At 43.9% G+C, this 26,843-nt stretch overlaps 1 protein-coding gene across 4 annotated transcripts in view; it reads right to left on the bottom strand.

Moving 5' to 3' along the window:
• Positions 1–26,843, bottom strand: part of GATAD2B (GATA zinc finger domain containing 2B) — a 77,943-nt gene that overhangs the window by 35,385 nt on the left and 15,715 nt on the right. For 2 of the 4 annotated variants that reach the window (XR_012656836.1, XM_075071031.1), the window contains one exon: positions 18,216–18,315. The exons of 1 other annotated variant lie outside the window; for it this stretch is intronic. Coding sequence is in view for 1 of the 3 variants with exons in the window: in XM_075071031.1 (XP_074927132.1) it covers positions 18,216–18,217 (2 nt within the window). In the remaining 2 variants the exon portion in view is untranslated. Of the gene's footprint in view, positions 1–8,306; positions 8,439–18,215; positions 18,316–26,843 lie in introns of those variants that run through there. One more of the 4 variants, XM_075071032.1, reaches the window with a different exon arrangement.

Here is a 26,843-nt window from a genome sequence, read left to right as displayed (position 1 = left end):
TAGTTGTAATGCTCTTGGCAGTCAAAAAGAGGAGGGTACGGCTGACTAAGAGGGCTATATACCTAGCAAAGGCTGGCCCAGGGTACAATGGGTATGAATAAAATTTCCTCCTAACTTCCTTCACACTCAGTATCACTGAATGGCAGTCCTCACTATTTGCTTCAGAATGTCTGAAGTTCCACAGCAAATCTCACTGGGTACAGTACATCCCAGCCAGGAGGAAAGGCATATTGCAGATTCTCTTTCTAAAGAGAAGGCCATTATCTTGCATATTAAATATGCTCCAGTTTGATATATAAACAAGAAGCACCACTGTGTTAAAAAACAACCTCCCCCCACCCCACCAGGAAAACAGATGCCACTTTAAGTGATAAGCAATCTAATGCAATTTCACTGAATTATATCTTGGTACTCAGAAGCCTTGCACTGCTTCATGCACAAAGATCTTTCATGTCGCATGACCTGGCACTAAGACAAATGCAGCTATAATATTTGCTGGCAAGCAGAAAAATAAAACAATACCAGAGTGCATAAAGGAGATTTAGGCCTCCTGAAGACACAATGGTCTTGTCCTGGACTGCAAAAGGGCAACAAGCCCATCATTCACACCGGCAGATTTTCACTCTGTTCCAGTATTTTTCCATGGTAGCTGTTTTTTTTTTTTCTTTTTTTCAGAAAGGGATACCATAATCTTTGTGTGCACCTGAAGTATCTCCATTTTCCAGTGATTTTATGAGCGTGACACAGAATAACGCTGTTGTATTACCAACAACCAAGATCCACCTATTCTAGCATTGCACTTTCTGAAGTGTAAAAGCCTTTTAAACAAAAAATAAAAGTAAGGTTATTTGTTAAAGCTGCCAGACTTTAATTTAAACTCACCAGCTATGTTTGTTTGGCATCTCAGAGGCCCCTGTCAGTTCAGTCTTCTGGATTGGAGAAAGTAAGTAACCTGTTCCTACTAGTAACTGTTCTTCCAGAGTTGCATCTGGGCATTCACACTGCCCAGATTCAGCATCTCTAGTGTTGAGCTGCAAAACTGTTCAGAAAAGCTGTGTCCACTGGGAGAGCGGTAGCACTCTTGTGCTAGGTATCACATCATACCAGGATCATTTTGTTGGCTCCATGTACATAAGGATGTGCACACCCACCCACTTCCTAGGTGCCCTTTTCTCCCTCTTCACTTATCCTGTCAATCTTATCCGCAAATACGAACTCAACTACCATCTCTATGCTGATGGTTCTACCTCTCTACTCCAGACCTGTCTGTCCAAACAGAAATCTTAGCCTGTCTCTTTGACACCTCCTCATGGATGTCTGGCCATCAGCTCAAGCTCAATGTGGCTAAACCAGAGCTCTTTAATCTCTCCTCCCAAAGCTTGACCCGCTACCTCATTTTTTAATCACAGTGGACACCACCACCAGCCTGCCTATTACTCAGGCCTGTAACTTGAGTGTATCTTTGACTCGGACTTCTCTCTAGGGTCTCGCATCTAGGTTGTATCTAAGTCTTGCAGATTCCTTCTGCTAACATTTCTGAAACATGGCCTCCCCATCCATCCACACAGCTAAAACTCATCTCAATTACTGCAACGTTCTTCCTTCTGGCCTTGACAAATGCAATCTTGCCCCACTGACGTACTTGCAGAACACTGCTGCAAAAATCATTTTCAAAGCCCATCACTTGGACTACGTCACACTCTCTTCACTGGCTCTACCTTCTATCATATCAAACTAATTATTTTCACTTTCAAGGCCCTTCATGACTTATCCCTACCAATTGTCTCATCCACATAACAAAAGGCAGACTTCAGTTGGCCCAGGATGAAAGCATCTGTTGCCCACTTGTTAAATTTTCCAACAAGTACCTGTGTGTTTTCTCCCATGCTGCCCCTTGTGCCTGGGACAAGCTCCTTGTAAACTTTTGCCAAGTTAATTCATTATGCTCCTCAAAACACTCCTTAAAACTCCCCTTTGCCGTGAGGCCTACAAAAGCATTGACAACAATTAGGCTTCTAGTGTGCTGAGACTACAGTCTACCATGCTGACCATACGTGTTTCCTTATACTCCCTCATGAGTCAGCATCCATCTGTTGTCACTTGTCATGCTTAGACTGTAAGCTCTTTGGGACAAGGACTCTTTCTTCTGTTTGTACAAGGTTTGGCACAAGGGGTTCCTGGGCTCTGAATGGAGCTCCAAGGTGCTGCGATAATACAAATAACGAACAGTAACTTCAGTTCCTTCTCCCACGTCTGCAGAGTGCCGAAACACAAAAGTCCAGTGCAGAGGGAATGGTGGGTGGCATAAATACAGCAGTCACTAGTAACCATGGCTGGTGGGTATAATGGGTTTGGGAGGCCACAGCTGCCGAATCCCCGGTTGCAGGGTTTGGGGCGGGGAGAGAAGTTTTTGGTTTATTATGCTCTATGCAGTTTCCAGGGCGGTTGAGGAGGTGGTATGTGCTATTCAGCTTCCTGGGTTCATCAGCAATCTCCCTGAACTCCAGAGAGATCACTGGGGAACCCAGGAAGCTGAGTAGCAAATATGCCTCCATAGCAGCCCCTGAACCTGCACGGGGCATATCAAAAGATTCTTTGCACCAGTGAGACACCTTCATCCTGGGCAGCTCGAAATCTGGGAAACGGAGGCACAATTGGCCTGGGGCCCCTCCATGCAGGGGGAAGGAGGGAGGGCAGCTTGTGGCTCCAGCCATGCAGGAAGCAGGGGCTCACGGGGCTGCAGGGAGCTTGGGGCTCCGGCTGAGGGGGGTACTCAGGCCTCCAGAGAGCCTGGGGATCCTCCAGCCTAGGGTGGGTGCTTGGGTCTCTGGTTGCAGGGGGGATGATGGACAAAGGAGGAAGGGATGGAGCCAGGGGCTAGCCTCCCCAAAGAGGGGCTCCACCTGCTACCCATGTTAGTAACTAGCCTCTCTTCAAAGGCCTGTGTGAATACTCACTAATGGAAGATTAGCAAGCAGTACTTGCATCCGAGGACCGCAGGGGAAGAGTTCTAGGCATCGCTCTAACAAAAACAGAATCGGAACAGGATGGCAAGTCCAACGAGTGGTGCTTAATGAGAGCATGAACTGGACTCCACTTGCTGCTTTGTAAATCTTTACCAGGGGAATCTGTCTTAAACAGGCCAGAGAAGCTGCCGTGGCCTTAGCACAGGGGTAGGGAAACTTTTTGGCCCAAGGGCAACATCTGGGTATGGAAATTGTCTGGCAGGCCATGAATGCTCACAAAATTGGGGGTTGGGGTGCAGGGGAGCTCCAGCTGGGGCTGTTGGCTCTAGGGTGGGGCAAGGGATGAGGGGTTGGGGATGCAGGAGGGTGCTCCGGGCTGGGACCGAGGGTTTTGGAAGGCAGGAGGGGGATCAGGGTTGGGGCAGGGTTTGGGGGGATGGGAGGGAGTCAGAGTGGCAGGCTCCGGGTGGCGCTTACCTCAAGCAGCTCCCAGAAACAGCGGCACATCCCCCACTCCGGTTCCTCCGTGGAGGTGCAGCCAGGCAGCTCTGCATGCTGCCCCCACCACAGGCGCTGCCCGTGCAGCTCCCATTGGCTGCGGTTCCTGGCCAATGGGAGCTGTAGGAGGCAGCACTTGTGGTGGGGGCAGCACATGGATCACTCTGGCTGCCCCTATGCATAGGAGCTGGTGGTCGTCGGGGGCGGGATGTGCCACTGCTTCCGGGAGCCGTGTGGAGTGGAGTAAGACCCTGACCCTGCTCCCCAGCTATCACGCCGGAGCAGGGCAAGCCCTAAACCTCACTTCCTGGCGGGAGCTCAAGGGCCAGATTAAAACATCTGGAGGGCCAGATGTGGTCCCCAGCCCATAGTTTGCCCACCTCTGCCTTAGCAGAATGTGTGTTAGCCCCCTCTCCCGAGCACTGGCTTCCTGGATAAGAAGTAGCGTGTTCAACACATCTCTTGCTACAGTTGGAAAGAAAGTCTACTTTTAATTGATTCCCTCTACATCTCCCCCATACACTGCAAACAGTTTGATCTTCAAAAGGATTTAGTCTCTCCTAACACAAGGCTCTTTTGACCTCCAATGATTACAAATGCAACTCCCCCTGATAAGCTTGAGGTCTGGGGCAGAAAACAGGGTGGGAGATGCATCATGACAAGTGAAAAATTGGAGACAACCTCAAACATAAAATTAGCATGAGGCCTTTTGACAATTTTATCTCCCTGCCACTGGGCAGCAAGCTCACGCCCTCCTAGAAGAGCTAACAGCTATTAGAACATTGCTTATTCGAAGATGCCTAAGACAGGGGCTTGGTGAAGACTAGATTCAAGTCCCAGGCAGGGGGAGCCTCTCTCACATGGAACAGGCATTCAACATTCCTTAAGGAAAAATGAAAATGAGGAGTGAGAGAATATAGGTTTCTCTGACCACACTGTGATGAGGAGAGAACTGCTACATGAACCCTGAAGGAAGTCACTGCTAACTTTCTGATTTCTAGTACAGCAGATATTCTAAAATCCCAGGGATACTTGCCCATAACAGGGTTAATCCTTTAGTTCGCTTCTAACACAAGCCATGTCCATTGCAATCTGGAGGGCAGAGTTTTCCTGGATTGTAACAGTACCAACTTGACCCTAACCCTAAGCAAAATCAGCATCCACAGTGATCAGCAGATTATTCTTCCTGCAGTCAGTTGACGTGTGTTTGCGTTAGGGTGAATACTTCCTTGTTGCTGCGAAAGGAAGCCTGGAAGGCGTGGAAGACAAACCTGCAGTTCTCTGGACAGCTGGAAGTCTGTGTCCCAGAGATATCGGGGCCACACTTGCTCCACTTGGCTGATTTTCCTGATGACTCTGTGGATCGAGGGAAGGTGTAAAGGAGAGGACTGCTCCAGTCCTGCAGGAATGGGCCTGATAGTGATTTTCTGTCCCTGTGAGCCCTGATGAAGTACTGATGGCACTTGGCATCCTGTCTGGACTCAAACAGGTCAATCAGTGCTTGTCCTGACCTGAAGAAAATGAGGATTTCACAGACAAGCTTAGGGATTAAGGAAGAGGTGTTAATGGACCACGTTACCTTGAATGGTTTCTTCGAATGTATTTACTTATGTTACAGAATCTTTTCCACATTGCATTTAGCTGTGATATTGAGGACCTTCCAAGAGCTCCACATAGTTCAAAGCTTGCCTCTCTCAGCAGCAGGAGCTGCTCCTAGGAAAGATACTACCTCATCCACCTCGTCTCCCCAGGACCCCTTGAATGCAATACGGGACCAGGATCCATGGACACATCTTTTTATAGGAGCCATTTTAGAAAATGCTGGTATCGCATCTGAGGCTGGGTGCCCTGGTGTGCTGAACTGTGGGCGGCTCTTTCTGAAATTGTAAAGATGCAGAGTCTGGAGACCAGGCTGTGACTCTTGATCTTGATTTTTTCCTGTGTGTTGCCTGTCTTAGCACTTACAGACATGGAGCCCAGGAGATTGCTACCACACCCCCTAGTGGACACGGCTTTTCTCTACAGTCCCACAACTCAGTGCTAGAGGTGCTGAATCCCATTGGTGGGAATGCAGGGAGGCCCTTGACGAAGAAGTAAGTGGTTTGATTTTGACAAGTTGGAGGCAGAAATTCAGCTGCCCTGGCACCCTGAAAATAAACCACCACCAGAAGTGGGACATTTTGCTCTGAGCCATGAAAACTAAAAATGCTCCAATTCCAAAACCACTCTGGCTAATAATCAGCTGGATGTTGACTATAATATCGTTTGCATAAAGTAGTCCACTTACTGAAGGAGAAAAGCTGAAGTTAGCCTACTACGGATAACATCCTGACTCTCCCTGCCACAACCCATCCGAGGGCAAAGAGTCCTAAAATGCTGCCGATTCTTTACAAATCCCCTCTTTGCTAGAATAAGAGACCAAACCCATAATTGCCATAAGCAGATAATGTAACATTTTAATCCTCTTGACAGGAGACGTTACTGGCTTGGTAAATCAACATGCACTTTGAGCCAGATTCAATAAAAATTAAATCAGGCTTCAGACATTTTACTGACTGGAGCCCTTCAGTGTTAATAATTCAGTTGCAAAGGCAAGTATGGGGGAAGGAAGAGAATAGAGGGTTGATGAGGGGAGAAACTGCAGCTTTAGTAGGATTTCTATGAATTTCCAAAATACCCTCCCCTCTTCCTTAACTGCAGGAAAGAAGGCACCATGGGAGTAGCTAAGTATTTTTTCATCTAACTTAGGAGGAAGAAAAAACTATTAATATTCAAGTAAATCTGAAGGTCAGACAGTCATGAACTTGCAAAATGCTTCCCAGTTGTGTGTCAGAGTAACCCAAGTAAAAAGTAGTTAAAAACTAGAAATGCTTCTAATTTGACTCAGCTTTGAGAGTGAAGCAGAGCATGCACTGATTAAGGTTTACATTTATACTAGTAATCTGGAAGTAAATGCCAAACAAAAGCATAATGTTTTTTACTCCTAACTTTACACTGATATAGACTTATCTATCAGAGAAAGGCATTTGAGGCTTTGGCAGTTAAAAAGTTGGCCGGCAATACGATTACTTTAAGATGGATAGATACATAAACAAACTCTGAATCTTATAATTCAAGTGCATTAAACAATATACTTCATTTCAGGGTCACACCTGAAAGCCAAGATAGAATGGGTTTTACAACACAGCTTAATCAAAAGATAATACAAAGCAGATGATTCAGAATTTTCTCCTGCTACCTAACATAACAATTCCCCTGTAAATCACTCCCAGCAATTCTGCACACCCAAGGAAGCGGATTCTCCATTTCACTTCCCTAAAGAAACTCACCGGAAAAAAAAAACAAAACAAAATCCTCAAATGGTGGTGAAGTCCCCTAAGGGAAAACAAAAGAGGTATAAAACATGTTTTGTTTCAGACTTGATAGAGACTGTAATTATCTCCAACTGTATCTCTGTAGGTGAGCAAGCTTTACTGACTGGATCACAAAAATGCTGGTGTCAGAGTTTAGAACCACCACTTAGCAGTTAACAGACCCCCAGGGAGAAGGAGTTCAGAAGAGCAGCAGAAAGGACACCCCGTTACACCCCTATCCCATGCAGTCCTACAAGAGAAAGTCTAAAGACATAGTAAATACTTTGATATATAGAAGAAAACTTCCCTCATTGGTTGGAGCCTATTCCTCGCTCTTCCCAACTATCCATTTTCTTCTCTTCTACTCCTCATTAGTCATCTTTCTTTGGGGGTGGGGGGGGTTGAACCCCACTCGGAAGAGGCAAGGCAGCTTCTCAGCAGGACAGTATGTGACCTGTGGCTGGGCATGCTGCCTCCACAACAGGTTTATTTTCCTCCAAAGGCTAGAGTACAAACTTCCTTTTTGCTCAGATTCCTGTAAGGTGAAGCTGAGGACATGCAGAAAGACCCTCACACACCCTTGTTCTCCACCTACGTCAGTAACTTCCTGACAAAGGAACAAATTCATAGACCCAACCAAGGTGCAGAGACCAGAGATTCCCACTGTCCCCAGCTACTGCAGCTCCCTTCTCCAATACAACTTCATGCTCCAGCTCCCCAGAGCACCTCATGTGCCAAACAGTGCTGCTGCCAGGACCTTCACAGACTTATTCCAACCCCTCCTTTTCTACTCCCCCCAATCCCACACCCTTTACCCTCACCTAGAATCAGCCTGCTCACTAAGCCTCTCCCTAGTTTCTCAGCAATGAGTGCAAGAGCCTTCTCCTGTGCATCTCCTGACATCCTGAACAGTTTTGCAGCATCTCTGCCTTGTTGATTCCCCAGCAGCATCCATTCTCTCCCCCTTGACTGGGCCTCTTGGGATAAAAGCCCTGCAGCATGGCTGTGACTGGCCCAGGTCAGCTGACAAACTCATGGGACTTGGGTTGAGGGGCTAAAAATTGCCATGTAGACATTCAGACTCAGACTGGAGCATGATCTCTGGGACCCTCCTCCATTGCAGGAGGGTCTGAATATCTACACAGCAATTTTTCAGCTGTGAAGCCCAAACCTCATGAGCCTGAATCCATTGACCAGGGCCAGCCATAGGTTTATCCCTGCGTAGACAGATCCTTCATGTCTCTTCCTGCCTCGGCTACTACTCACCTCTAAATCAGTTCACTCTAATTGCACTGGGTGAAGTGTAGATAAGAAATGCTACACGAAGTGTTGCATTGTTCTGTATTTCAGCTCAAGAAAAACATGCAGCCACAGCCCTAAGATTTACAGATGAAGAAAGGGAAGGATGAGCTGTGCTGGAAACAAAGCTTGGAGTAAAGGGAGTCTGTTGTAGCCTAGTGCAGAGACAGTCTGGGAGCAAACCCATTACCAGGCTCATATCATTTAGCTGAAGTTCAGGGCAGTCACTGGCAAGGCAGAACTTTCGCTCTAACTTGCTCCTTCACAGGTCTCTTTAGCTTTGGGCTGTTTCATTTCTGTGGTACTAGAAATGCAGGTTTTCCATTCCCAGACACTGAAGGAACAGTATGACCCAACTTCTCATTTCCATGGCATCCTTGTGCTGCACAGATTAAGCAAAGAAACAAGAAAGATTATTGGAAAAGCTACATATGAGTGGTTAATTTAGACAATCAAGGGATGGATGGTGGACCAGAGCTGCTAATGCTGGACTGCCTCTATGAGATGTGTGCACATACACCACCCACTACACAGGCCGTACGTGGGAGTGGGACAAGTGCTGTTCTGAGGTTGAATTGATAAGCCTCAGACACAGAGTCAGTAGATCAACAAAAACTCTGTTACAACTGAAACTATTCAGTAAAGCTAAAACAGAGGGGCCAAGGTACACAGCTGTGTATTGAGACTGTTTTCCTCCAGTGGCTCCTTTGCTCCATGGCCCCCATCTTTAAGTGTCACAAAACATCTTTCTGTGCTGGAGCAGCTACATCCTTCATCCAAAAAGTAGAACTTCCATTACTCCAGGCTGATGGGTTACAACTCTTGGACTGACACTCAGCAATGCCAAAGCAAGTTTAACAACACTGTTTCCCCTTCATCCTACATGCCGTCCTACATACCTAACGCCACAGAACTCATAAACGCAAAGAGGAGTCCTATGAGAAAAAAAGCAAGGCCTTTGTTTAAACAGATTCTCCTAGTAAGGAGATGATAGAACTTTAATCATCACTCAACAACAGGGAAGAATGCTCCAGGCTGGGGTATCCAGGAGTGGCAACACAGTTGTAGCTACAGTAATTCTATGTTCAGTACCCTCAGAGCTGACCCAGATGGATGGAACGTGAGTAGCACTGTCTCCATTGCAGAAATAATAGGGATGGTAGTTTGGAACCTGCTGCTAAGGCTACAACATTCAAGTGCCACAGAAGCAAAAACAGATGTTTCCAGACCTAAACTTCACACGTTTCTGTTTCTACAAGGCCTCCAGTCTACACACAAGCAGCAGCTACAGTAGCAATGACAGCAAGCAGGCACCAGTAATGCTGGCTAACACAGCCCCAAAGTTTAAGTCTTCCTTTTACCAGCCAGATCTCTGGCGTCAATTACACAGATGGATTATTGAGGACTAGACCAATTCTGTTGCCTCATCCCCTACCTGAAGCAGGGCAAAAGGAACAATTTTGCTGGTATCTTCCCATACTGACTATGCCATGGGGAAAGCGTCTAAAAATGATGATGTTTTTGAAAAAAGGTCCAGAAGACTAAGAAAAGCATCTCCCTGGTGAAGCAGCAGAACCCCTGTCAGAGATACTGCAGCTGCATTATCCTTCGATACCTGATCTGGTGCCACTGCAAAAATATTGAAGGCTTTTTTTGCAGTTTTGATCTAGCAATCTCAAAGCATTTGAGAGAGATAGGCAAGCCTGATTCCCCTTATAAGAGATGGGTAAGCTGAGGCATAGTGTGGTTAAGTGACCTAAACTTTGTCTAGTCCTCGATAATCCATCTGTGTAAGTGAGGTCAGAGATTTAAGCTTCCTGGGTCACAAATTAGTAACAGAAGAGAACTAAGAAGTCCCCACTGCTAGTCCCCTGCTATTAAGAACAAAGAAATTGCAGTGGAGATCAGATTTGAGACTCACGTAGTCCAGTATCCCGTCTCCAACACTGGCTAGCACCAGAGGCTTCAGAAGAAGGCAGAAGAGCTCTGCAGTAGGCAGATGTGGGACAATCTTTTACTTCCCTATTAGATAGAAAAACACCTCAGGATTTAAGCCAAAGAGTTAATCTCTCTCGCCTTCTTTTTTTTTAAATGAATTCTGGGTATTCTTGATAGCCATATAAATGTCCAATTCCCTTTTGAGTCTGGTCAAGTTCTGGGCCTTAATGTCTTCCTGTGGCAATGAGTTCCATAGTCTAATTATGTGTTTTTAGTTCCTTTTATCCATTTTTAATTTGCCATCCTTTATAATCCATTGAATGTCCCCTTGTTCATGTGTTTTGATAATTTATGAGACAAGAAAAAAGGTCTCACTACCTTCTGCCTGCAATTTATCGTTTTGAACACTTATATCTCATCTTCATCTTCTTTATTTTACCATTGAAACTACACTCTCCCACACTTGTCATTAAACCCAGAAGAGTCTTTCCTCTGTGGTACTCTGAACCCCACTCTCCTCCACATAAAAGAAAGCAAGTTAGTTGACTTCAGGACTGCCCTTGAATCCCAGCTGAGCCAGAAAGTCTGTCTGGTTCCTACACGTGGAAAGCTATCACCTTCCGCAGGGTTTCATTCTACACGTCGTCTTGGGAATCACCTTTTGAAGGATGCTATCATTACCCCACATTCAACAAGAACCCTGGCTGTATACCAACCATGGATTAAACTAACAGCCTGTGTCAGAGAAATCAAAGGCTGGTCCTACCCTGCAGGACCTTCTTGATATGACAAATGAGTGTTATCACTGAGAATAGCAATGCCATACTGATGCTAAGTATATGTGGATGAGATCCCTCGATGCTGCATCAAATACTGGAAGGCCTAACCGCTTGGAAAGCTGAGGGACATAGGCTGGCAAAGCAAGTTTGCTAGCATGCTCTTGTTATGTGTCTGTGGATACTGCAGATTATTTGGCATTCTAGTTAAAGCAGAGGACTGGGAACCTGGGCTCTAGCCACAGGTCTGCCAGCTACACGCTGTGTGCCTTGGGGAAGTCACCAGTCCTGTGACAACTGCTAAGTGTAAAAGGGTAAGATATGTATTAGTAAGTCATTCTTTAACATAAGTACATGATTCTTCCTGCACAACATCTCAAAGATCCAGCCTTTCCTCTCCATCCCACGAGAGCTCTCATCCCAGATCTCAGTCATGTCTTGACTCCTGCAGCACCTCTTCGCTGCCTTGACAAATCCATTCTTCCCCCCATTCAAAATATTGCTATAAATATTTTCTTCTCTCCTCACTTTGGCCACTGTCACCCAACTCTGTGTCACTCCACTGGCTTCTCCCTACTCCACTGAACCAAACAACTTCTTAACTTTCAATGTCCTTCACAGCCAATCGCCATAGGACCCATCATCTTATATGCTACTGAGATTCTGACTCCTGCCTCCACTTTGTCAACAATGCCAGACCTTACTGCCCAGTTGTTCAACTTTAAACAAGAACCTTTGTGCTTTCGCCCATGCTGCTCCTCATTCAACCCGTCACATCATCACCTCACTGCCCTCCTTAAACTCTCCTTTGCCACAATGCTTACAACAGAATTGGTAATGGTTAGACAGTTAGTACACCATGGCCACTGCCCATCCTGCTGACCAGTCCTGTCTCACTGTTACCTTCATCTCCCACCACACTTAGACTGTAAGCTCCCGGGGGCAGGAACCACCTTTGTGTTCCATGTTTGTATATCACCACCTAGCACAATGAGGCCCATGTCCATGACTTGCGATAATGCCCAGACAAATAACTTGGAACTGCTCTACTAAACTGATGAATGGGGGCATAGCTTTCTTGGTCCCTTCCCCCACACGCACAGAGCCTCTCACACGCGTCTTCGAGTCTAAAGCAGCGAGAATTACATTTCTAACTCAACAGATGCCTCTATCTTCTTTGGCTCAAAGATTCCACATCTCTATTGCAGTGAGAACGATTAGAGGCATGAAAAAAATCTCCAACGGAGACTGCAGAGGCAGGATGTTTGTTTTACTGAGGAGATGTGGTAAGGGCAAAAAAAATGGTCTAAAGATAAATCAGGACCTCCTATTCACCCTGAGATGAGATGGAAGAACAAGTGGACATTCAATTAAACTGAAAGGTGGCAAATTCAAAGCTGTTAAGAGGGAATATTTTCCTCAGACACTGGAACTCCTTGCCCCAAGAAATCACTGGCAGAATTAAAACAGGATAGGGCATTTGTGCTATAGCGAGTATTATAGTATACATATTAGGCTAGATAGGCTGTTCAGCTGATCCAATCTGGCATTTCTTAAAGGAAAATTTCCCTGATCAAGTTAGACTTCAGCAACACAAGGCCTCTTGCTACCACCTCCTCTCTCACCTGAGAACAAGCACTGTCCACTTTCCTTTGTCATCTTTGCTTCAGCTGCACCAGAAGCTATTATGAAGGGAGCTGCCAGGGAGGCACAGCTGACAGCACCTGAACAGCAGGTGCACTCCCTGGGCTCTTGCCCCCGAGAAGAAAGCATGACAATACCAGTGAAGAAAAAAGGAACACACACACATCAAAACCAGCCCCAGCTCCTGTTGCTAATGGAGCTGCTCATCTTTCATAAAATCAAAGAGGTATAACTCATCCAGCATGCCTGCCCCTCTGCCACAGCCTCGGTAGTTGATCCACAGTGTTTGTGCACTGCTGCACACTTGTCCTGTTATTGAGCACCAGCGGGAGGGCGGGAAGAGAGGAGAGTTTCACATGCAAAGCTTCCTTTTCTTTTGCTTTTTTCCTTCTCCATCCTTCAACTTAAAAATCTCAATTCCCCAAGCAGCAGACATGCTGCTGTGACTACTGACAATGTGGGCCATCCAGGTCCTCGAAGCAATACATGGGACTTGGTTTAACAGCTTTGAATTTGCCACCTTTCAGTTTAATTGAATATCTACTTGTTTAACCACTCTCACAACAAGAACTACAGTCCATCAGTCTGGATTCAAAAGGATGTTAAAAGCCAGTGTATTTACGGGTCACCCTAGATTGCAAGCTCACATACAAATACTATCGCACTAAAGTAGCTTGAATAGTCAGGAGCAGAAACTATCTCCTGAACAAGCCGGTAGGGTCCACCTGGGAAGCCAATGCACAAATACTACGTAGTTTGGGGCTCATTCTCTGCAACTCATTTGGAGAATTGTGCCCTAAGTTTAATCAAACTCTGCTCACATTACACTAGCAGATACTAAGCTTGATCATAGCATGAGAATCATCACAAGCACACTGAAACCAACAAAACTTGTATGGTTACCAGTCCTAGTCAATATTCCTCCACTTATCGTCTAGCGCAGGGGTTGGCAACCTTTCAGAAGTAGTGTGCCGAGTCTTCATTTATTCACTCTAATTTAAGGTTCCATGTGCCAGTAATACATGTTAATGTTTTTAGAAGGTCTCTTTCTATAAGTGTACAATATATAGGTAAACTATTGTTTAAAAGCCTTATTTACTTTACATACAAATGTTTAAGAAGCTCCATTTAAAATTAAAATCCAGAGCCCCCTGGACTGGTGGCCAGGACCCAGGCAGTGCGAGTGTCACTGAAAATCAGCTCACATGCAGACTTCGGCACCCTCGCCATAGGTTGCCTACCCCTGATCTAGCGTCAGAACGCACCCAGTAAATGGATTGCCAAAGTAAAGCAAAGAGCGCTCACTTGATCATTGCCTGTTAGGTTCATTCCCTCTGGGGCACCTGGCATTGGCCACTGTCAGCAGACAAGATGCTGGGCTGGACTGACCCTTAATCTGATACAGTATGGCCGTTCTTATGCTCTTAAATGCCACACTTGCCATTGATCATGGATATCTGAGATGCACCCCACCACCACTTGTGCAAGAGAAATCCTATCTGGGCAGTGCTGCATGCTCACCATCCAGCTCACTGCGGCAGACAGAATGGGAGAGAGCTGCTGCCATTACCACGAACTCCCAGATCACCAGGCTGGACAAATGGCTACCAGGCTTTGGGCTCGCATGCCACCTTTAAAGCCAGCTTAACACATTCAGGTGTGGCACGGTTCACTGTACCAAGACCGACCATACCCAGGGCATCCAGGGAAGCCCACTGTGCATCTGTGGAGGATGCTGCACACGTGCCGGATGGTTGCTCTTTTTGTGTTGGGCTCCGTAGGGGTTTTCCCAAGTTGAACCTTGCTGACTCAGCAGCTGCTGACTGGCTCAAGACCATTTAGTTTTTTCTTCCTTTTAAACCTTGCCATATAGAAAGAGTCTGGACTGGTAAATGAAAGGGCATATTGGCCCTGCCAGCTCAAACCCGAGGACTGAATGAATCTCACAGCCCTTCTCCAGTTCAAGAAATTCATCAAAATATTACACGATTTAAACCAATCATTAAATGCATTTGATTGTGTCCACTGAAACCTGCTGCAGCGGACAAGCCAAAACCAGTCACTTAAGACTCCCACCCAGCTGCTGGTGAAAGGCTCAGCGAGTCTAGGCCTCCTGTTTGAAACAGATCTGAGTCTAAGCAGGACCATCTCTGCCCTCCAATGTTTTCAAGGAAGAATAACCAAGTTGCTGTGAGGGGATTTAGCAGAGGAGACCTTAGAAGCAGAGTTAGTTTGTTTCAACTATCTGCAACCTTGGTACCAAACATTTCATCTCTCTACAGACCTCAACTCTGCTTCATCTGCACCTTCCTTTCCCCTCTCACTAAACTTGTATACCAGGGAAGTCTTGGACAGGAGGACAAGGCAATCGAAATGCAAGATGTTACCATGCACCAGCTTAAACATACAAGGAAGCAACAGCACATCAGCCTCCTCTCAAACAGCTCCACTGGCTCCCGATTCATTTCAAGATCCAATTCCCAAGAGCCCACCTCCTTTACATAGACTCTCCATGGACCTGTTCCCCTCAATACCAAAGACCTTGCCTCACTCTACTCCCATTCCCCTGCTTGTCTAAACTTTCCCCCAGTCATCTCCACTCTGCACGCACCATGTTGACCCAAGAGCTTTCTTTGCACCTTCCATGATCTAGAACAGGGGTTCTCAAACTGGGGGTCAGGACCCCTGAGGGGGATTGCGAGGTTATTACATGGGGGGCTGCGAGCTGTCAGCCTCCACCACAAACCCCGATTTGCCATCAGCATTTATAATGGTGTTAAATATATTTTAAAAAGTGTTTTTAATTTATAAGGGGGGGTTCACACTCAGAGGCTTACTATGTAAAATGGGTCACTAGTACAAAAAAGTTTGAGAACCCACTGATCTAGAACATTTGTAAAATGTATCTGACTATTCCTAACTCATCTAGCACCTGTCCCCCTTTTGCCTATAGAAAGTAATAAAGTTAACTACTCTGCGGGGAGTGGAGGGGTAGGTGGGATGGGGGAGAGGCTGCCCTGGTGTTCTTGACACCATCCTGTGACAGGCTACTCTATGGTCCATGCACCTAGGGAGGTGGTTGCATCTCACTGCAAGTGAACTGATTCTTGGCATATGGGGACACAGGTCACTTGCCTTGAAGGCCAGTAATCTCAGATCCTATCAGTTGCTCCATACCAGAGTCACCCTGCTTAAAACACAGACACATGGCAGACCCTATGGCAGCCATTGAGAATTTTTCTGTGTAGCCATATTTGTGTTCTGAGGGATCTCACTTTACAACGATGTTAGAAAAGATTCTAAATGAACTACAATAAGGAAAAGGACTGTGCTAAATGCAGCAAAGTAATACTCAAAATGGGAATAAGTCTGTAAGCATTTTCAAAGAACTTATTGACAACTTTTCAGAGTAGGAAGTTGTGGTAAAAAGACAGCTACCATTGCCACCAATAAAGAGAAGCAAGAACAGAACTAGAATGCCATCTACAATAACTGATGGACATTTAGAAGCCTCCTTAATGCTAGCTGAGAGGCAAGAAGATTAGCTTGCGTTCTCTTCTTTCCAAGTGGAAGGCAAACAAATACACCTACATGACAAACCGATTTATGTCCCTGCACAGGAAGCCTCAGAAATCAATGGGACAACTCCTACCACCATGTGAAAAATAGGACCAGGGAAGAAGAGAAGCCATCCAATCCACAGGGCACCGCAAATAGAGTGGCCCAGTCACAAGGGTTCCACTTAGCTAAAACCAGCCTTCATGCAAACGACACTCTGACTGACTGAAATTTAGAGTAAAACCATTCTCCTACCCACCTCAAATCTCAACTCTTCTAGGCAACCCAACCCAAACTATTTCTCCACCCGCACTACTGCACCAGACCCATGCTCCCTAGAACACAGGATCAAACTAATGAAAGTCAGTCTAAAAAACTGGTAGAGCATTATTCTCACACAGGTCTATGTAACCTTCTTCACCACCACCCACAGGGAGAAGAACTTGCAATCCTATAACAATGTCTTTCCATTGATTCCCGTCTTTTTATGCTGTGGTGCATAAACTAGACCTCTTACTAAAGCACACAGGACCTTACCTCAACTCACCAGCAGGAACGCCACAGACAAACGGATTAAACCTCAGAGACCAGAGGAATACAGTAGAAGCAACATGTACACACACAGAGGAAAACAGATTCTTCAAACAGAAATCAAGAATAGTTGAAGCTGTGTTAATTCAAGAAAGCAAACAAGATGGTTTACAAAAACAAGTTTATAATCCACAAGGTCTGGGGATAAAATAAATGTGAGCCTACTCAGATGTATACAATACTGAACACTTTAACAGCATCTTGGTCTGGCAGCATGCGAATTAAGTTATGTATTGGTCCCATTTAAAGAAACACATGACGACCTCCCCACATTGTCCATCACATCTGCACAGAAAGAAAACTAGAACCAAACATTCAACCTAACCACCTCAATGCGCATTAAAGCTAGAGGCAAATTAAAAATGCTGAAGTTTTCTTACTTCTGCAAATCCAACTGATTTTAAACAGAGGAGTCAATCCAAAAAGCCAATTTCCACCATCTTGGTATCTAGAATTTCAAAAAACAGAAACCCTACTAGATCCTAAATAATGTATTTTAAAATAAATACTTCTTTTGGACAAAAGAAAATATTAAATCAGTCTTCCATTGTTTACTGGTACTGAAAATTCTTTATACACTAACAAAGCAAATGTCCTGCTTACCTTAAGACTCTCCACTCATGCTACCCAAGAGACACTTTAAATTCAGTCATGCTAAAGATTCCAGTTTCATCCTTACACAAAAAGCCTTTAAGTAAACTAAAGATTTTACACAGATTTTGGCTTCTCATTCTGAACCTGCTGGAGCAACTAACCAGCAGCGTATGACTAAATCATTTGTCTAATGACTCAAAGGAGCCTGACACATGCAATGCTACAGTGTCTTAACTTCCATCTATGCTGAATACAAACCAACATCTATGTCGTAAAATGCATTTCAACACAGCACATACAAAATGGCTGGCTCCCAAGATGAGCATTTCCATACAATACTATAAAAAGGATAACAAGCTACAAAGGTAATTATGACTTAACGGCTAGGCAGTCAGAAGAGAGATCTGCTAGAACACTGGTACCAAACGCTAACAAACAAAAACATGCTGCTCTTCGAATCCTGATACTTCAGCTTGTAAATTGTCAAGGAATATTACACTCAATTCACCTTAGTGTGTAACCTGCAAAGAAATACTACGGTGTGATTGGGTATTTGTGGGTGGGAGATATTTTAGGCAGCTAAGGAGGGAAAGTAGGCCTATCACGCAGGTTTTATCATGAACAGAAAATGCACCTTTTTTTAGAAGGAACACACAATCCTAAATCCTCCTTTACAAAGGAAAAATTGCAAGCAAAGAAATATTCTTAAATATTCCAAATGCTGAAAGTGAGAAGAGTCATTCATAAATTAGAGATTTAAATTAGGTTTTTATTCATAATTTAATTCAGATTGTGCAAGAGTAAAAAAGATAAAGATAACATTTAAAAAGACAAACCGTAATGCTAGTTCTCAACAGAATCAGGGAGCTGTCTCTAGATTGCAGTAGACCATAAATTCTTATAGTCATTTCAGCGCAAACTCACTAAACAGTTCCACTGTTTTCCCTTACAAACCAGTTCTTTAGATCTGAATGATCAGAGCAAATGTAAGTACTCACATAGAGGAAACGGTAACATTACGACAGCTCTATTCATTAATGTGCATACTTAATTCTCATCTCTTCAACACAAATTCGGGGTCTGTGCAGTACAATGTATCTAGAAAGCAAATTAAAAAAATGAATGCAAAGGAATTGTTGTGGTCAGTAAGATAAAATTACAACTTCTAAATCAATTCACTGTCTCACAGAACAAAATGCCCACAACTGCAATGGAGTGTAGGAACTGTACAGCATTTAACACATTCCCACCCCAGCTAGAACCCAAAACTGCAACCGTCCAGATGTGTGGAAGCTCAGAATATTCTAAAATTTTGCTGCCATGTGTTTGACTTTTGCTCGGTACAAACCCAACTGTATGTAGCAGATGGCATAAAAAAAAAGTATTTCTACCACAATTTGTCAGACTCTACCAAGAAAGAGGAGAGAATGAGCAAAATATTAGTATTTGCTCTAGTATCCAACATCTCACTTCTCAGGTTTGTTTTTTCTGAAAACTTAAATTATTAAAATCCGTTTGGTATTAAAACAGAGACCTTAACTAACCACAGCTGTTGGATACAGCAGGGCATTCTGTACCTTTCCCCACCTCAAAATCATTTAAAATACGAGGAGACAAAAACATAAGCAGCTTCCCCAATTTCCGAAAGCCAATGGGGGAGGGGGGGGGAAGAGGCAGAGGAATCTCTTTTCCTCAAGGAATGTGGCTATAATTGAATGATTGGGGAAACTGGTCCTACAAGCCTGCAAACATTATCCACTCGCAATGAACTGGTCATTTAAAAATAAAGAGGGGGCAAAGGGGGAGTTTTCCTCTTAACAATCCTCCTCCAGCTCTACTCTCCATCCATCACCCTGAGCAAGCAGAGATGACGCAGGCTGCCTTATATAATAGCCTGTGATTTCCTAGACTGCAGGCCTTCCCTTTGTGCTCTGTATACACTTACACACACGCACACAGATTCACAGCCCCTGGCACCATGCCAGCACTAACCCTCGTCAGCTGGTTGACTCCATTCACAGAGAGGGGTTGGAGCTGACATGAAAAGAGGGGGGGTGAGCTATTACATCTAGCCATCAGCACTACAGACAAAAGAAATTTTTTTATATACCCAAAATAAGCCTTCCCTTGCAGCTTTAGATCAGGGACAGTCGTATTTAGTAATTCCACAAGAACGCCGCACTATGAACAAGGAACCTGAACAGAGGTGAAGGCTTTTTGGGAGGTAGGGGAGGGAATCAGTCCAACAGCAAACACAAGCAACAGTGCAGTTTTCTCTTTAAATATAATGTAAAAACATTTAACCTTCCAACTCATGTTAAAGGAGAGAAAAAACAGCCATGATAATCCATAAAGAGCCTTTTGTCTGTTAAAAAGGACAGTCTAAAGAATACTTACAGGTACAATATCCTGCTGCCTCCTTTAGTTGTCAAGAAAATTAGAGAGAGAAAGAAAAGAAGGGGGGAAGAGAGACAGAAAGAAGAGGAGACAGAGTGAGAAGGGGGGAGGGAGGGAAAGACAGACAGATTTTTTTTTTTATGAGAAGCCCTCTCCGTAGAACATGGGCGGCCCCGCGTGCCATCCCCCTCTAGGGACCTGCAGAAACCCTGTCTCAAAACGGGCACTTCCCTGCCAATCATGCGCTGTACTGTTATATTAAACAAAAGAAAGGGGGATGCTTACTTTTACCCATGATGCCTAGCGGGGGCAGGGGAAAAAAAACCAGTTGCAGCCGGTTTGTAACCTCAGGACATGGAATTATCTCTTAATTTTTTTAAGTCGTTTGTGGTATAAAAGTCAGTTAGCTGCCCCCGCCCCCACCCCGATTCTGGCATCTTGCCAAACTTTGTCTTCATTCATGAGAGCTCATTTCCTCCAATACTATTTTAACTCTTTAGTTCCCAAAACAAATTGTAAGGACATTCCATCCATGTGGAGAAGCAATTAATAAAGATGTATCCATAAGAACGAGAATGCCAATAATCTCATTTGTCTGCATCTCGCCAACACACATGCTTACCTCCCTGGTGTTAGGAGTCAGGGAATAGCCAATGCACGAAAGATGGGGATTTTTGTAGCACTCCTGAAATCATGGTGTCACACATCAAAGCATCAACCCCTCAATTTTTCCCCTTCAATACCAGAAACTTGATTGTGATGAGCGTACTCTCCTCCTACAATCACTGTTACAGGTGTTTCAGAGGTGATCAGTTACAGCTATTGTACACGTTCCAGCCAAACCCAGGTAGATTGCCACACCCAGATTACTCTGCCTTCCATGCATGCCACACCAGCAACGGAAATGAAACCACTTCTTCACAGCATCCTCGTTGTCTTAACAGCTCTATCCCTGACATGTTCACAATGCATTTCTCTACACACTAGGCTTATGACTGATATTTTGTTGGGGTTTGATAATACACTAAGAATGTACCCAAAGGTTCTGACTAAGGCATGTTTTTGTTGGAAAGGTGGTGGTGTCCCAAAAAAGAGTTACTTTGTATTCCATCTGGTGTTCATGTAATAGAATAGCCCTTATTCCAATACCAGTGCAGATCAGCAGGGCTTGAAAAATGTATCCAATGCTTACTAGACCAAGCAAGCACTCAACTTACTGTTCAGGCCAAAATATCCAAAACCCTCCCCCAATCCCACTGCAAGTCAGTCACTACTACCTAGAGACAGAGAGAACAGTGCATGTGCTTACAGTACTCAGCAGTATCTGCCAAGAGCAAGTGACAGCAAATAAAGTGGTTTTAAGTCTAATCTACATGTTTTTCCCCTGAACCGCCTCCATTTGTCTAGTCTAGCTCAGTTGCCCATCTGCAGATGGTCGGCCATGTTCAGGCTGTTTACCCCCAAAGTAGGTCTGGTCTCAAATCTTCCGTGATTGGCTGAGCTCAAAGGCTCTGGCCTCCTGCTCTCAGTTTTCCTCTACCTTATCCTCCACTAGTCAGCCATCCACTACAACCCTGGACACCCCAGACCCATAGTAGTTGGGGCCCCATCTGCCCAGTGTCTCTTGCTCATCAGGCCTCCCCATTACTTGACGTCCTAGCAGCAAGATGTTGGCAAATTTGGGCCTGAAAGCTCGTCTTCCACCAGCTGTTTCCTTTCTGACTATACCCCTATGAGGACTAGGTCTTGCCCAATGAACTGGATTCAATACCACTACTCTCTCTCTCTCTGGTCTGCGCCCCACAGTAATGTTGGTCCTTTGGAGCTGTGGTGTACCGTTCTGGGATGCCCAGTCTTGCTTCTCTTGGACTTCTGCTACATAGTACATCTAACTTTAGGTGCTGGGCCATTCATTAGCCCTCTCACGCAGCCTTTTGCACATTGCCGGGGGCCAGGTGATGGGGGAGACGCACGGCTGAAGAATACTATTTGAGTGGTACAAGTAGGAACTGCCACACCTGCACTCCTCAAGCCATTAAGGCAGCCCCGATCAACCAGCCTAATTATGTTTGGGGACAGTAGGTTTTTCAAGTCCTATGCTGATGCATTACAACAGTGCCAATATAAAGCAATTTCAAACGACACATTCCTGCAGCTCTATATAATACAGCAAGTGTACATGGCACTTTATAGGTACACAGGAAAGCAAGGTCCCTGCCCTGGGGAGAATTTAAGTCTAGATTATATGGGTGCAATCTTGCACCTGATCCTTAGTTGTTAGAGTGGAAGCAAATGGCACTGGAGGCTTGGGAGAAGAAAAGTCAGATGCAAAACTGTGAAGAGAGATTTGACAGAGGAAAAGGTTTGGTTGATGCAACAGAAATAAGGCAGATCCATTCTTAAGGAATGGTGTGAAATTGGTAGTACCTGAGGAATCTCATGAGAATTTTGTTCAGTAGTACAAAAACCTGCAAAAAAAAAAAAAATAATAATAATAATCGCTCAGTAACCATACTGCTGGCTTCCTCCAGCCCGATTGCCCATCAGCTCTGGGTCTGTGTACTGAGATCATTTTGAAACACTGCCATGAACTAGAATTAAGTCCTGCTAAGATGACAACATTCTACACCCCTATTTGCTGCAAAAATATACTGAACTACTACTAAGAATGCTCAGCTACCATGAGGCAACCCAATACAAACTAGCTTTTGACAGATGTTCCTAGCAAACATCTGCTGGCAGCTTCAGCCCTTCAGAGATTATCATCCTAGAACTAGTTGCAAATTTAGCAACACAAGAGAATACGAGGGCATAAATTTGTTGCATTTATAACAGAGGCCTATGGAAATCTGTCACTATCGGAATACCCAAAAAGTTCAAATACGATGAGGGTGATTACAAATTGATAGTAAATAGCAGATCTTTCTTCAATGTTACCATGAAGACTTCTGAAATCAGACACTCATGCCACATTGTTGGAAGGCGCAAGTCATTAATTCATTTGCTCTAAATGATAGAATTTGCCTCAGTTAATGTATCTTCAGACATAGGTACCCAATTCCCTTGGTGTTAAAGAGGGTGAGCACCGCATACCTACATAATAGCAGAATTTGGCCCATTATATTTAACTCTTTAGTTACTTGTTGCTATATTGATAATTTTCCAAAGAACTAGTATATATTTTAACACTTGTATAGCACTTTACTTTTTCAAAGCTATACCTGGAATACCTCACACCTGCAAGAGAGAAAATGAGAAACAGACACGTTAAGGTCAGTAAGTCAGTAGAAGAGCAAAGAAGAAAACCTAAGAGTTCCAACCCCCTGCTCTATCCTCTAGAGAGACTGCTGCTCACACTCCAGTTCATGCGCCTTTGAAAATGAAATCCCCACACCCGCAGAGAGGCTTCTGATCAATTCTCAAAGAAATTCAGCTAATAAGCAAGAGACTTGCTGTACTTAGGAAATTCATATACATCTTTCATCCGAATCTACTGAATGCTTCAGCACTGAGTGCCTAACACATTATATACACACTTGATTTAAAATTTGCAAAGCAAATGTTGGGAGCAGTTCAGCCCTGCTACCAACACACAGTACTGAGCTTGTGTCCCTATTTCATGTCTTGGTTTTTTTTTTGTTTCAAGTAAACTTATACAGTAGAGAAAATGTTCTGTACAACTTTCATATGAAGTATCTCTGTATGACCATAGACCTCACAAGCAAGACTGCACTAAGGATATACATCATCCAGCTCTGTTTGTAGTGATCTCTAGAGAAGGTTTCAGCCATTATAATGTGTGTTGGTGCATTTGCTGCCCTAGTCTGACTCACTAATACCAAAAGGAAGATATCCTTGTGAGCTTTTGAAGTGTGGCCATGACACCTTGAGACCTTGTTAAGGAATCAGATTCTGTTCTAAGCTTTGTACACTGCAACTCTTCTAGAAAGTAACAAGGACAACAGCAACTCAGATTTGACCCGGAGATTTAGATTTTGTTAAAAACCACCAAATATTTTTGAAATCTGGACTGACCGAATTTTTAAAATAATCCTGGAAATATTTCTAATACAGGCAGTTTTTACAAAATACTCTCCTCTGCACTGATAATCCAGACATTACGGAATTAAAAACCTGAAAGTGAAATCCATTAAGAACATGAAACTAACTTCACAAGCACCATGTAAAAAGTTGTATTTTTAAAGTTTTCCATTTCAATCATTAATGCATTAACACTAGCTAAAGGTTTAAAAAGAGCTAACGTTTAAATTTGTATGCAGGATTGTTGTAGCTGTGTTGATCCCAGGATATTAGAGACAAGATGGGTGAAGTAATCTTTTCCCTAATACTTATTTATTTCAAATATCCTATATTGGACCAAAGAAGTTGGTCTTTGGTCCAATAACCAATCTTTCATTCACCTCGTTTTTCTAATGTTTAAACAGACAATATCCTTTTAATTATATATAATTTTCAGCTTATTCTGTTATGAACAGGATTAAAGCTCCTACATAATATTAGACAGCTAAAAACTACAGGTTAACCCACTTCTGTGTACCATCTATTAGAAATGGACTGTTAAATTCTAGTAAAATCTAGTACATTAAATGAATGTTTTAGAATTTTCCAAAGCTGATAAAACAGATTACTTCAAAAGACTTGCACTACAATCTGTTTGGAAAATACAAATTAAGAATCCAATGTGTCAAAGCGGATGTAAATTGTTTGTGTTAATGCACAGCAGAAAAGTCTTGCTAAATGGGATGTTTCATTTCTGATGGCAAGTTACAAAATTACAATAATCAAAGGTTAAGAAGAGCACTATAGTAAATTTGGAGACACTTAGTGCATGTAATTAGTACTATATTTAATTTATTTGGGGAGCAAGCATAAATATGACCAATTTACAAATTACATCTTTTACAATATTTTGCATACAAACCAATGAAACCTGCATAAAGTATCCATTCTTCTAAAAATAAACTATTACACAGTGCACATATAACCATGTAATCTATAGTACATAGATACTATCATGCACTTAATCCATGAGAGGCAGAGAATTTGGTAATTATATTAGCGTTTCCATACCATTCCAAGCACTGGTACCATCTGAGTTAGCCTTATTAAATAACATGGAACAATTTGGTTTACAAAAGGGAGAATACCTAATTAGTCTGTAATTACATAGTAGTTACCACAGAATGATGACCTAATGAGGTGGTTGTTTGGGCCCAACAAGATGTCACCACTAATTCTTTTCAGGATGTACGCACTGAAAATGTTACAAACAGCAAGTGATGAAAGGATGCTCAGCTTTAGAAGCAAGGAAAGGAAGTGGCCAAGCATAGACTATATGCAAGTGAAGGAGGGATAAATCATATGGTGCTAAGGAGTAAGAGAAATCAAAGCTAAAAAGGGAATTCCAACACAGCTGTTAAGCAGTCTGCACCATGTAGAGTGCTTCATAGTTTTACGGAAGATCCTGACCATCCTCTGTTGTACTGCCTGTGGAAGCAATGCTTCTTCAAAATGTATTCAGGAAATGTCTCTCCTATGAAGAGTGAAGCTTTCTGAAAAAACACATCAGCTCAATGTAGCTGGCTTGGCCAAGAACTGTCTCTGATCATGAAAGTCCCTCTACTCACAGCCAGCACGCTTCCTTAGACATCATGCCCACGGTTTAGTGGCAGCAACTTCTCTTCACTCAAGGGAAGGTTTTTTTACTTGCCTTTCACTAGGTTCACAATCTAGGAGTCCTTGTTTGGATTCTAGAAATTCAGAAGCCACCTAGTTAGCAAAGTCGTCCAAGCATGCTTGCTTCCTCTCAACCCAGGGCTCTGGAGCTGTGCTCCGACTCTGGAGCAAGCTTCAGAAAAAAACCTGCAGCTCCACTGCTCCAGAGCTGCTCCATGCTCCAGCTCTTGGCTCCACTCTGAAGCCCTGTCTCAAGCACTATATCCAACCACATTTACTTGCCAAAGTGTTTGTAACTTTTCCTTTTGGATGCGTGCTAAGTTACCATCATCCATTCCTTTGTTGCTCCTACACCAGTTCCAACAGAGCACTTTGAGGTTACCCTTGAAGACCACTAGGAAAATTCAGGTAATGTCAGATGCTACCGGCTTAACTTGCAGTGTTTCTTGTGCGGAGTACATCACACACATGCCCCACAGACTGCACATATTTCCAATTCATTTCCAAGTCATGCCTGCCTTGATCTAACACATATTATAGAGTTTGGTCATGATTAGGTCAGAGATTGCTCCTCCTCTCGTCAGGCTTAATGTCAACAGCTGAGATGCTCTTGTTGATTGTCACTAGATGTGTCCATTTGGGACCTGGGTATTCTCAGTTGAGGGCCTTCAGATTTGAAATTCACTCCTACCAGAGCCATGTTTGACCTTCAAGGTTCACCATCTCACAATAGCCAACACTTTTAAAGCCAGGTGCTTCCAGTTAGGCGACTAGGTACAAGTAGCTTGGTTTTCAGGAGTGATAAGAACCCACAAGTCAGAGGGAGAAGAAGGTATTCAGCACCTCTGAAAGCTATGCTGCTTTCACTCGGGTGCCTGAATAGGGATTTAAAAACAATCTAGACAGCTAGTTTTGCAAGCCACAGGCTTCTGTGGACTGGGTCAGTTGGGAGGGATTCTTTGTGACAAGTTCCATTTTAATTCAGGTGCTTTTACAGTTTGTCTTGAGGGCATCAGGTATATTTTGTAAAATTCAATGCATCTTGCGTTAAATAAGGTCAGACCACTCATACACCAGTTTCCCCATCATCGTCTCACCTTGGCTTGCTCCAAATCACTGGTTTATTTCTCTATAGGGCAGTGAGCATCATCTTTCCAGTCCTGGAGCTCCAAGCCAGTAGCTTCTCCTCCATGTGGTAGAGAGTAGTGAAAAGGGTGTTTACCCTTCCGATACTATTGTCTAACCCGTACCACCCACAAACCAGTCTTCTCTTCACCTCATTTCCTGGTCTGCAGCAGCTGGTAGCAATTGGCCCAAAACAGACAGTTTAACAGTATTCGCTATCTTTACACACCAATATTTTAGAAGATGGTTTTTCCTTCTCTGCATTCCTCATCGCTATCCAGCTCTTTAAATCAGAGCTTTGAGGTCTCGCGGTGATTCAGCAAAAGTGAAAGTCTTTTTACCAACTGTGGTTGGCGCATGTGCTCTGCATCTGCTCCAATCCCCTCCTCTGCCTCCCATCCAAGACC

This window comes from Chelonoidis abingdonii, chromosome 11 (genome assembly GCF_003597395.2).
Source record: "Chelonoidis abingdonii isolate Lonesome George chromosome 11, CheloAbing_2.0, whole genome shotgun sequence".
NCBI lineage: Eukaryota > Metazoa > Chordata > Testudines > Testudinidae > Chelonoidis > Chelonoidis abingdonii.
This window is presented reverse-complemented; position numbering and strand designations above follow the sequence as displayed.